This window comes from Littorina saxatilis, linkage group LG2 (assembly GCF_037325665.1).
Source record: "Littorina saxatilis isolate snail1 linkage group LG2, US_GU_Lsax_2.0, whole genome shotgun sequence".
Classification (NCBI taxonomy): domain Eukaryota; kingdom Metazoa; phylum Mollusca; class Gastropoda; order Littorinimorpha; family Littorinidae; genus Littorina; species Littorina saxatilis.
Window position 1 is genome coordinate 101,565,135 of NC_090246.1, and position 12,060 is coordinate 101,577,194.

Below are 12,060 nucleotides of genomic sequence, written 5' to 3' on the forward strand. Positions count from 1 at the left end.
AAGACAGGAACAACCAGAAACCAGCCTGTCCTTCCGAGAGACCAAAACCCTCATCAAGCATCGCTGGAAGACAGCATTCAAAGAAAGAAACGGAGGCTACAAGCCAGACCAAGACCCCATCCACCGCCTCAGCCGTGCAGAGCAGACTGCCATCTTCCGGCTGCGTACAGGGCACTGCGGCTTTAAAGCGCACCTGAAAAGGATCGGCGTAGCAGAGTCGGCATTGTGCGATTGTGGGGCGGCCGACCAGACAAGAGAACATGTATTGAATACATGCACAAACTTCACCCTGCTGCGGAACCAGATCTGGCCAGAAGGAGCTACACTGGAGACCAAGCTCTGGGGAACGTCAGAAGACCTGAAAGCGACGTTCCAGTTCACGACAGCAGCGGAACTACGACCCTAGACACAACGCAGAAGAAGAAGATATCCCCAGACGTTTTCTTCATTTTTTTTATAAATGTCTTTGATGACGTCATATCCGGCATTTTGTAAAAGTTGAGGCGGCACTGTCACACCCTCATTTTTCAATCAAATTGATTGAAATTTTGGCCAAGCAATCTTCGACGAAGGCCAGACTTTGGTATTGCATTTCAGCTTGGAGGCTTAAAAATTGATTAATGACTTTGGTCATTAAAAATCTGAAAATTGTAATTAAAATAATATTTTTATAAAACGATCCAAAATTACGTTTATCGTATTCTTCATCATTTTCTGATTTCAAAAACATATAAATATGTTATATTCGGATTAAAAACAAGCTCTGACAATTAAAAATATACAAATTAAGATTAAAATTAAATTTCCGAAATCAATTTAAAAGCAATTTCATCTTATTCCTTGTCCGTTCCTGATTCCAAAAACATATAGATATGATATGTTTGGATTAAAAACACGTTCAGAGTTAAAAATAATAGAGATATAGAAAAGCGTGCTAGGCTATCCTCTCAGCGCAACCGCTACCGCGCTTTTCTGGATTGTTAATTTCACTGCCTTTGCCACGAGCGGTGGACAGACAATGCTACGAGTGTACGGTTGTCACGTTTCAATATATCACTTAAGGTGATTATGAACCGGTTAATTACTACTAATTAACTAACCACACCACGATCCACTCTCGCAGTCATACAATTAAATAGAGTCAACAAAAGTATAAGTTTCAGACGCCTGTTTATGTATAAACTCGCCACCTCCCTCGAGCCTTCACTCAAAATATGTTCCTTTTACGTTCTCAACACGTAAAAAACCCCGTGATCACTGACAAAATGCCAGTAGTATATAGAAAATTATAGTAACACGCTGATCCCGTGTAAATACAGTCAAATGAGAATGTTCTGTTCAAAAAGCTCTAGTTCATGCAGGGGTCACACACCCCACGTTGTCACTACTCCAATGAAATCACAGATACGAAAAGACAACGGTGGTCAACGGGGTGCGTACGACATGGTGCACTTAGCTTTATCTCTGCTGCTGCTGCTTAGCCGGTATGCTGGTTAGTCGGTTCGCTGGTTAGCCGGTTCGCTGGTTAGCCGGTCCGCTGGTTAGCCGGTCCGCTGGTTAGCCGGTCCGCTGGTTAGCCGGTCTCCTGGTTAGCGTAGCTTCAACAGGTCCCGCCAAAGTCAGCCGTGCAGATGTTACAGGAACGTAACGAAACGAAACGAAACGAAACGAAGGCTGCAAACAGAAAGCATCGGTGCACTAAACATGTCAGCTACCCCTCACCCACCACCTTTAAACATGTCATCTTTAAATATCTCATCGAGCACGTGGGCCTGCACAAAACGGACTTTTTACAACAACAAAACAGTCATTTTCCGTCCTTCTCTCCCTATCTGCAAAAACCATATACAGATTAGTATTTTAGCGTCACAGAGAGTAAATTATGCGCTAACCTGGAAAGAACAACAGAGAGTATTTCATTCCACAACACAGACTCATCAACAGCGTTAAATAATGATTTATTACCTCAAAAGCCTATGATTGTACTCTCAATGGAAGCAAAGTCCGCCTCCTCCCTGGAACAGCCTCTGTTCGTCAACAGTGACCAAAAACCTCCAGAACCCCTTGTCGAATCCTTATGCGAAAGCCATCGCCGACGAAGGAATATTGACGACTTGTCCTCAGCAAAATATGTGGCAGTGAGAAGAAAATAACCGGTGGAAGCTCCCCTAGAGTGCCGAATACAATATTCGGTGAAAAACCATCATACTCTAGAAACTGTGTATTAGATCCTTCCCCTTCTGCCGCTGGGTGTCAAGTGTGCCGTCCCTGTGTCTCTCTCAGACAACCTAGCCAATAACACGTGACTGACCTTGTCACAAAACCAGTCCAGCTATACACAATTCTGCCTCCCAAGCAGAAAAAAGACACGAGAAACTCAATCCCTGAAAATCCCGTGCGCGCTGTCAGCGAAAAACCGTCAGCCCTATGACAGCAGAAACCTCCACTGTAAAACTCGTGCGCAGCAAACCCTCCGTGTTCATTGAGCACTGTCAGCAAACTCTGCTGTAGCCCAATATCACGTACAGGCGCTTTCTATCATAATCGACCAAGAACAGGCACTCCACTGAGTGACACTTTCTTGGTCTCTGTCACCCGATCGTGACACACCTCCCCTCTTCAAGACGAAACCTCGGTTTCGCTCACAGTCATGTTCTCCTCTACAGCCCGAGAGAGAAAGTCAGCTCCAACATTGTTGGCGCCCGGAATAACGCGTACCGTGAATTGGTACGGTTGGAGAATCAACGCCCAGCGCATAAGTCTGGCGTTTGCCAACCTTGCAACCTGAAGATATTGCAGAGGTTGATGGTCCGTCTCCAGACAGAAAGGTCGTCCGTACAGGTACGCTTCGAACTTCTGGATGCCCCAGACAATGGCGAGACACTCGCGTTCAACCGTTGCATACGCTGCCTCGGCCGAGGTCAGCTTACGGCTGGCGAAGCAAACAGGGTGCAAAAACCCCTCTGTCTCCTGAAGCAACACTGCCCCAAGTCCCTTCCCTGAAGCGTCTGTCCTCAGCACGAAGTCCTTGTTCAGGTCTGGTAGTCGGAGAATAGGCTGACTGGTGAGTCGCCTCTTCAGGGTGTTGAATGCGGAGCTGCATTCCTCAGTCCACACTACAACGGTCGGTTGTAGTTTCTTGGTAAGGTTGGTCAGTGGTAGAGCGATTTCGGCAAAGTGCGGGATGAAGCGTCTGTAGAAGCTGGCTAGGCCCAGGAAAGACCTGACTTCTTTCTTCGTGCGCGGTGGCTCCGCCTCCCGAATCTTCTGGATCTTGTCGTCCTCTGGAACGAGCAATCCCTCGCCGACAACATGACCCAGGAAAGACAATTCCCGAAATCCCAAGTAGCACTTGGACGGTTTAGCTCCCAGATTTCCGTCCTTCAACCTTCCGAACACGTCGCGCAGGGCGTCGAGATGTTCAGTCCATGTCTCTGTCGCGATCAGCACATCGTCGATGAAACTGCTGATGTCCTCGCGCTTCAATGGTTCCAAAAGTTTCCTCATCATGCGAGTGAAGACGGCACCTGCATTCTGTAGACCAAAAGGCATGACTGTCCACTGGAACTGGCCGAATGGAGTGGTAAATGCAGTCTTTGGGCGATCTTCCTCGGCAACTGGAATTTGCCAGTATCCCTTGGTGAGGTCTAATTTTGAAAAATACTTGGCCTTGGCCAAGTGACTGAAGAGGTAGTCCACATCAGGCATGGGTTCCGCGTCAAACGCCGTAATCTTGTTCAGCTTCCGGTAGTCGACACAGAACCTGACGCGTCCATCCTTCTTCTTCACAAGCACAATTGGAGAACTGTAGGGAGAGTTCGCTGGCTCGATGACGCCCAACTTTGTCATGTCGGCGATTTCCTTCCTGACCACCTCCTTCTGGGCATGAGGCATGGGATACTGCTTCGTCCTCACTGGCTGCTTCTCCAGCAAGTCGAAGGTAAACTCCTCTAGATGCGTCTGAAGTGGTATGTCTGTAAGGACCCGTGCTGCATCCTTCAGGATCTCTTGCAGGTCCGCCTGCTGGTCGTCCCCAAGATCAGGTGAGATGTGCACGTCCGTGTGATCCTCACTAGCCTCCAACGGACAAACTGGTACACGTCCTCCTCCCTGTTCTTCCGTTGTCTCGTCCATCACGACAGCAACTGCTTCTGTCACTTTGTCCTTTTCCCCGTAGGCAGTCCTCTCTATGTAGGCGCGCAGCAGGTTGGCGTGGTACAGGCGTGCTTTCCCGTTCATGACGATCCTGTAGTCGTTCTGGCCCACCCTCGCTGTCACCTCAAAAGGTCCTTGCCACTGCAGTTGTAGCTTGTTGTGTTTGACAGGTAGAAGTAGCAACACCCGTTCTCCAATCTTGAAGCTGCGCGGCCGTGCCTTGCGGTCGAATCCTCGCGCGTAACGCTGTGCTGCTCTTCCCAGGTTCTCTTGAGCCAGTTTGCAGGTCTCTTCAATCCTGTTCCTGAGTTCTACAATGTAGGTCGCTGTCGTCTGCACCTCCTCGTCAGCTTCTTCGTCCGTCCAAGCCTGACGCAGGATAGCCATGGGACCGCGTACCTGTCTGCCGTACAACAACTCAAATGGGGAAAAGCCCAAGCTCTCCTGAGGAACCTCGCGGTATGCAAAAAGCAATGCTGGGATGTACCTGTCCCACGTGCGTGGTTTCTCCTGAGCTAGTTTCCTCAGCATGGTCTTCAAGGTGCCATTGAACCTTTCCACCAGTCCGTTGCACTGAGCATGGTAAGGAGTGGTGAAGTGCTGCTCCAGTGATAGCAGTCGTGCTGCCTCCGCCATCACTCCTCCCGTGAACTGCGTGCCTCTGTCGGTGAGTACCTCTGATGGAATTCCCAGCCGGGACCACATAGTAACCAGAGCCTCAGCTACTCGCGTGGCTTCAATCGATTTCAGAGGGATCGCCTCTGGGTATCGAGTAGCGTAGTCCACCATGGTCAAAATGTATCTGTTTCCGTCCTCAGACGCAGGCAAGATGGGCCCGATGATGTCCACTGCCACCCGACGAAAGGGTTCGTCGATGAGCGGCATCTTCTCTAAGGGGACCTTCCTCACCCTTCCTTTGGCAACCACCTTCTGGCACTTATCGCAGGACGCACAGAAACGTCGGACATCCGTGCAGATGCCTGGCCAGTAAAAGTGGCGCCAGACACGATCCGTGGTCTTCTTGGTACCAAGATGACCTCCCAGAATCGAGTCGTGTGCCGTTGCCATGACACCCTCGCGAAACTCGCGAGGCACGACAACCTGTTTGAATGTACCTTCTTGGTTGCTGAACTCACGGTAGAGCAACTTCTTGTCCCTGAGGAACTTTGACCTCCCATGCTTCCCGCTCAGCTTCACCTTCCCCGACTTCGCGTGCTCCCGAGGAGTCGCTAATGTCGGATCAGATGCCTGAGCCTTCGCGAGAAGCGCGGGGGTCACGTTCCCCAGGGCAGCTCGTGCAGCAGGTAGGGGTTTGAGAGGTTTGTCCTCTCGCTCCGCCTGTGCCCGCGTGAGCACTGAAATGACGTCGGGAGACCGATAAACGGGAACCTCCCTGGTGACGCCGTCCACAAACTGAACCCGGTTTCCAATGAGCAGGTCGCATGGAGGATCGTCCATGACGACGGCCACAATGGTCCCCGTGAACAACGGTGTTACGACCTTGATCACTGCCGTGTTCAAGTCGTAAGCGTGAGATGCCTCGGCCATTCTCACCCTGATGCTGTCTCCTGTGTAGGCCATAGCTGGAACTAGACTCGCCCGAACCACTATCATGTCTGCCCCTGTGTCCCGCAGACCTTCGCCCTTCACTCCGTTAACGTAGACGTTGCAGTGGGGCTGGAAATGTTTCCTGGAGCACGGAACGCAGAGTTGTGGAATTGTGCATGAGCTCGTGACGTCCCTTAACTCCTCACTGCCAACAAAGTGTACGCCCTTCTGGTCAGCCTGTCTTCTGTGGCAGTCCTTCTTCACGTGGCCCCGCTTGTTGCAGTAATAACACTGGATGTCAGTTCTGGAACTTGATCCTTTGTGTCCCTGATCGTCCTTCCCGTCCTTGGGTCCTGAAGAACCCGAATTTCCCGATTTTCCCGGCCGTGAGCCTGAAGATTTGCCGGAGATCGCTTGGGCGTCCTCGTGTACTCTGATCCAGTCGGCTGCCTCCTGAGTAGTCTTTGGCTGGTGCTCCTGCACGAAGGTCACCACCTCAGGTCGCAGGCTGGACATCAGTTGTTCCATGACTATGAGGTCGGCAAGGTCGTTGACGGTCCAGTCCTTTTCGGCCATCTCCACCCAGCGCCGCAGGTAGAGATTAAGGCGTGCCACAAACTGATGGCTCAGCTCGCCGCTCAGTCTCTTGCTGTTACGCAGACGTCGTCTGTAGGCTTCCGCAGTCAGGTTGAAGCGCTGGAGTAACGCCTTCTTTAGTGCCTGATAGTCTCTCGCCTCGTCGTCATCCAAAGCGTTGTAGAGCTGCAATGCGCGTCCTTTTAAGCAGGTGCTAAGGCGGCTAGCCCACGTGGCCTCTTCCCACTTCTGGTCAGATGCAATGCGCTCAAACCGGCGTAAAAAGTCGTCGAGCTCGTCCTTGTCATCGTCGAACGTCGGCAGTCTCGTACGGTCGGCAACAAACGTCGGCGCGCTAGCCTGAGTAAGCGTACCCTTCTCGGCCTGTAGCCTAGCTAGCTCTAGCTGGTGATCGCGATCCGCCTGTTCCTTCCGGTCTAGTCTGTCACGTTCGTCTTTCTTTTCCTGTCTGTCAAGTTCGGCCTGTCGTTCGGCCTGTCGTTCCCTTTCTTGTCTGTCACGTTCGGACTGTCGTTCCTGTCTCTCAAGCTCGTCTTTCTTATCCTGTCGGTCACGTTCGTCTTTCTCTTTCTTTTCTTGTCTGTCTCGTTCATCTTTCTCTTTCCGTTCTTGTCTGTCACGTTCGTCTTGTCGTTCCTGTCTCTCACGTTCGGCCTGTCGTTCTTGTCTGTCAAGCTCTTCTTTTCTCGTCTGTCGCTCTATGTCTTCCTTACGTTCTAACTCCTTGCGCTTAAGCAAACTACGCGCTCTAACGCGTGCGTCTCGCTCTGTCTGTTCCTCGCTACCAGGAGTCTCAAAAGTTAATCTCTTCGTAGGAGATCCCCCTGTAGCCATGGTTAGTTTTAGCAAAGCTTTATTACCAAAGTAAGTCTAACGCAGCTATAGCTAGAACACGCGGTGATGAAAGCGATGGATACAAAAATCCAGCAACCAGAAAATGCAGAAGAAAAATCCAAACGGTGTAGAACAAATCGCGTAGCCTACTTTATGGCTGCTTTTTGCGGTGAAACAGAGTGTCTCCCACAGCCGTGGTTAGGACAGAAGTCCTCGGACCCTTCCCCCCCAAAATTCCAACAAAGTCAAAATATGGAGAAAAATCCAAGTAAAACAAGACGGTAGAAATGTAACCTGTTACAGAATGCGAAACAACAATGTAGAGAAAACTGAGTAAAACGAATAACAAATCCGCTAACCCCGCTCAGCTCTCTGCAACGGAAAACTCTGAACGTACAACAACAAAGATTCACAAACAAAGGAAAGGGAGGTAATCACAGTTAGCGCATACAATAGCTCACAAATTACAATTTACATTTCCTGCAAGATGTGAATCGCTTAAGGTGTGGTATATGATCAAAACTATACAAAAAAGGGTAGCACCAAGCAGAAAATAAGTCGAGCACTGACGAGATTATCTGCTCTTAGTTATCCTTAATTGGTGGGTCTTTATCAGTTGGAAATTAACTGAGTAAATCCCGGCTTGGCCCCCATGTGTCACGTTTCAATATATCACTTAAGGTGATTATGAACCGGTTAATTACTACTAATTAACTAACCACACCACGATCCACTCTCGCAGTCATACAATTAAATAGAGTCAACAAAAGTATAAGTTTCAGACGCCTGTTTATGTATAAACTCGCCACCTCCCTCGAGCCTTCACTCAAAATATGTTCCTTTTACGTTCTCAACACGTAAAAACCCGTGGTCACTGACAAAATGCCAGTAGTATATAGAAAATTATAGTAACACGCTGATCCCGTGTAAATACAGTCAAATGAGAATGTTCTGTTCAAAAAGCTCTAGTTCATGCAGGGGTCACACACCCCACGTTGTCACTACTCCAATGAAATCACAGATACGAAAAGACAACGGTGGTCAACGGGGTGCGTACGACATGGTGCACTTAGCTTTATCTCTGCTGCTGCTGCTTAGCCGGTATGCTGGTTAGTCGGTTCGCTGGTTAGCCGGTTCGCTGGTTAGCCGGTCCGCTGGTTAGCCGGTCCGCTGGTTAGCCGGTCCGCTGGTTAGCCGGTCTCCTGGTTAGCGTAGCTTCAACAGGTCCCGCCAAAGTCAGCCGTGCAGATGTTACAGGAACGTAACGAAACGAAACGAAACGAAACGAAGGCTGCAAACAGAAAGCATCGGTGCACTAAACATGTCAGCTACCCCTCACCCACCACCTTTAAACATGTCATCTTTAAATATCTCATCGAGCACGTGGGCCTGCACAAAACGGACTTTTTACAACAACAAAACAGTCATTTTCCGTCCTTCTCTCCCTATCTGCAAAAACCATATACAGATTAGTATTTTAGCGTCACAGAGAGTAAATTATGCGCTAACCTGGAAAGAACAACAGAGAGTATTTCATTCCACAACACAGACTCATCAACAGCGTTAAATAATGATTTATTACCTCAAAAGCCTATGATTGTACTCTCAATGGAAGCAAAGTCCGCCTCCTCCCTGGAACAGCCTCTGTTCGTCAACAGTGACCAAAAACCTCCAGAACCCCTTGTCGAATCCTTATGCGAAAGCCATCGCCGACGAAGGAATATTGACGACTTGTCCTCAGCAAAATATGTGGCAGTGAGAAGAAAATAACCGGTGGAAGCTCCCCTAGAGTGCCGAATACAATATTCGGTGAAAAACCATCATACTCTAGAAACTGTGTATTAGATCCTTCCCCTTCTGCCGCTGGGTGTCAAGTGTGCCGTCCCTGTGTCTCTCTCAGACAACCTAGCCAATAACACGTGACTGACCTTGTCACAAAACCAGTCCAGCTATACACAATTCTGCCTCCCAAGCAGAAAAAAGACACGAGAAACTCAATCCCTGAAAATCCCGTGCGCGCTGTCAGCGAAAAACCGTCAGCCCTATGACAGCAGAAACCTCCACTGTAAAACTCGTGCGCAGCAAACCCTCCGTGTTCATTGAGCACTGTCAGCAAACTCTGCTGTAGCCCAATATCACGTACAGGCGCTTTCTATCATAATCGACCAAGAACAGGCACTCCACTGAGTGACACTTTCTTGGTCTCTGGCACCCGATCGTGACAACGGTCTTGCTGAAAAATGGCATTGTGTTCAGTTTCATTCTGTGAGTTCGACAGCTACTTGACTAAATATTGTATTTTCGTCTTACGCGACTTGTTTTTTTATCTCTGTGACTTGAATGCACTCTGTGCCTTGCGAAATGCTGTCATGTTTAGAAATGCGTCGTACTGAGTGCATCAAATACATGATCTCAGTTCCTTATGCACACAAAATAATACTTGTGTGTGTGTGTGTGTGGGTATGTGTGTATATATATGTGTGTGTGTGTGTATGTGTGTGTGAGGGGTGTTAGTGTGTGCGTGCGTGCGTGCGTGGTTGCATGGGAGCGTGGGTGAGTACGGTGCGCTCCTTCGTGCGTGCGTGCGTGCGTGCGTGCTTACGTGCGCGTAAGTGTGTGCTTTCGTTGTTTTTGGTTTCTTTCCGCAAACGGCTAGGCAACGGGAAGCAACATTTGTCGGTCAACGATTCAGCATAATGGTCGGAAGCTTGGTTAATTGCTGGAGGATTTTCCGCTCATCTGAACCCCTAATCAACACTGAACGAAATCCCAGAACAGTTCCACTCCTTCGCAATTAAACCATCGAGTGAAACTCAAACCGCGCGAGAGAAACCATTACAGTATTACCTCAACAGAGGGTCGAGGTGAGGCGGCGATCGTTAGCAGTCAGTTAGTGACCAGTCTGCTTCCCATCAGACCCCTGTTTCCCCAGGTCCGCACTAATTAGTTTTTCTCTCCTAGTTGGCTTCAAGCCCCGAGCATCTGCCCCAACTCTGCAAGGATTTGGCGAAACCCACTCCTGTGAGAGCGACCCAGCGTCTAACGAGGGACACGCGGGAGAAATAAAAGTTGCGTCTCGTTCACAACATGCCCGTTCCGTCGTCATTGTAAAAGGTGAGTTGAACAATTTTGGGAAGTAAGTAGTTGAGAGGTTCTAAAATGGGCAGACATAAACTGTTTGAAGTTCTAAAATCGATGTGGATTTTGTTCTTGTTTTTGTTTTCTTTAATAATGTGTCCCTTGTAAAGGAAAAGAAACCTCTTGGGCTCTACTTGTACTGCCTTGTTCGTCTTATTCGTGTGATATTAGTGTAACCTTACGTGTGATATTAGTGTAACCTTACGTGTGATATTAGTGTAACCTTACGTGTGATATTAGTGTAACCTTACGTGTGATATTAGTGTAACCTTACGTGTGATATTAGTGTAACCTTACGTGTGATATTAGTGTAACCTTACGTGTGATATTAGTGTAACCTTACGTGTGATATTAGTGTAACCTTACGTGTGATATTAGTGTAACCTTACGTGTGATATTAGTGTAACTTTACGTGTGATATTAGTGTAACCTTACGCCGATTTTGTCGTGCAAAAAACAAAATTGCCGCGAAGGAGTTTTAAGTCGCCAAGAATTTCCGAAAATTGACGAATCTTCAAGGCCGAAGGAAACCCAACAGATAAAAGATCCCCCTCCTCCCCCCCACCCCCGCCCCCGCGCTGTTTTGTGCGTAAAAACTGCACCTGTCAGTTGGATCTTTCAGGCATCTAATTGCATCTAATTGGACAAACTGACGAGGAGGTCGTGACTTCGAACTATTGCGGTTGTAACATTACTGTTTTTTCGTTCCCAGTTTTTGACTAAACGCTAGCCTGCTTTTGGTCAATACCACCCCCTCCTTACTATATAGTACGTGCGCACCTCTACCGGTATGTGTTCTCATACGTATCCAAAGAGTTTTCAGTTGCTATTGAGCCCTTGGATGCCGGTGCACCGAGAATGTCTCCGTGATTTAAACAGGAGCAACAGCTGCCACAGACAATTGTTTCGCGAAGTGAAAAACACAACCCGTCCAATCACTGTCCAGCCGGCTTCATTTTATCCTCTTCTTCTAAAGCCAGCTGTCGCAAGCCAAAGCTCGCACGGCCGTAGTTTGCGACAGCTAATGCAAACAATAACCATCCATACATCGCTATGGTGCCGTCTCCTCGAGCGTCAGCACACACGCGGCAGCAGACACATAATTCATACGGAGACTGCTGTCTGAGTACACTATACGCGACGGCAGTGATCCCTGTGGGTCAATACGGGAGACAAAAGGCCATCTTATTCACACTCCGCTGAGTGGAGAAGTTTAACTGCTGATCAGACCTGTCGTGGGGCAGATGGTGCAGAAGTGTCCCACAAACAGACCTCTCCCTCCTGCCGGACCGTCTTTTGAGTCCCTGGCTTTCCAGCAGTTTTCGTCCGAGTCCAGACAAACTGCGTATGGGCGACCTTTTTGGCAATGGAAAGGCATCAGGAAGGGGTAGTAACTGTGGTTGTGCGTGTTGGATGATCGTCCCTGTTGGGATGTGGGAAACTTTTAGAGCAGCCTGAGGAGATGATAGAACTCTGTTGAAATGGACGAATGTTTGTTTAAATTGTGTTTTACATTTTTAAACGCTGTGAACCAAATAGGGTTTAAAAAACCGCTTTGTCCGATTAAACCTTTCTGTTTTTGATACACTTGCATGTGTACACAAATTAACGACAATAACAGACACAACAAAATACATGCGTGCGTGCGTACGTGCGTACGTGCGTGCGTGTGTGTGCGTGCGTGCGTGCGTGCGTGCGTGCGTGTGTGTATATATCTATATCTATATACGGCTTGTGTGTGTCTGTCTGTCTGTCTGTCTGTCTGTCTGTCTGTCTGTCTGTCACTTC

At 48.6% G+C, this 12,060-nt stretch overlaps 1 protein-coding gene across 2 annotated transcripts; it reads right to left on the minus strand.

Moving 5' to 3' along the window:
* Positions 1-1,043: 1,043 nt before the first annotated feature.
* On the minus strand, positions 1,044-9,361 carry LOC138960366 (uncharacterized). 2 transcript variants are annotated; one of them, XR_011453950.1, is made up of 2 exons: positions 1,966-9,361; positions 1,044-1,674 (listed from the first exon to the last, which is right to left on the minus strand). XR_011453950.1 is itself a non-coding variant. In XM_070332258.1 (2 exons), exon 2 carries the CDS (start codon positions 7,132-7,134, stop codon positions 2,620-2,622), a length of 4,515 nt encoding a protein of 1,504 aa, XP_070188359.1. In that variant the 5' UTR covers positions 7,135-8,425; positions 8,717-9,361; the 3' UTR covers positions 1,044-2,619. The 2 variants fall into 2 exon arrangements, 1 of the variants encoding a protein (XP_070188359.1); XM_070332258.1 differs by having other exon boundaries at positions 1,044-8,425; positions 8,717-9,361.
* Between the last annotated feature and the right edge of the window lie 2,699 nt (positions 9,362-12,060).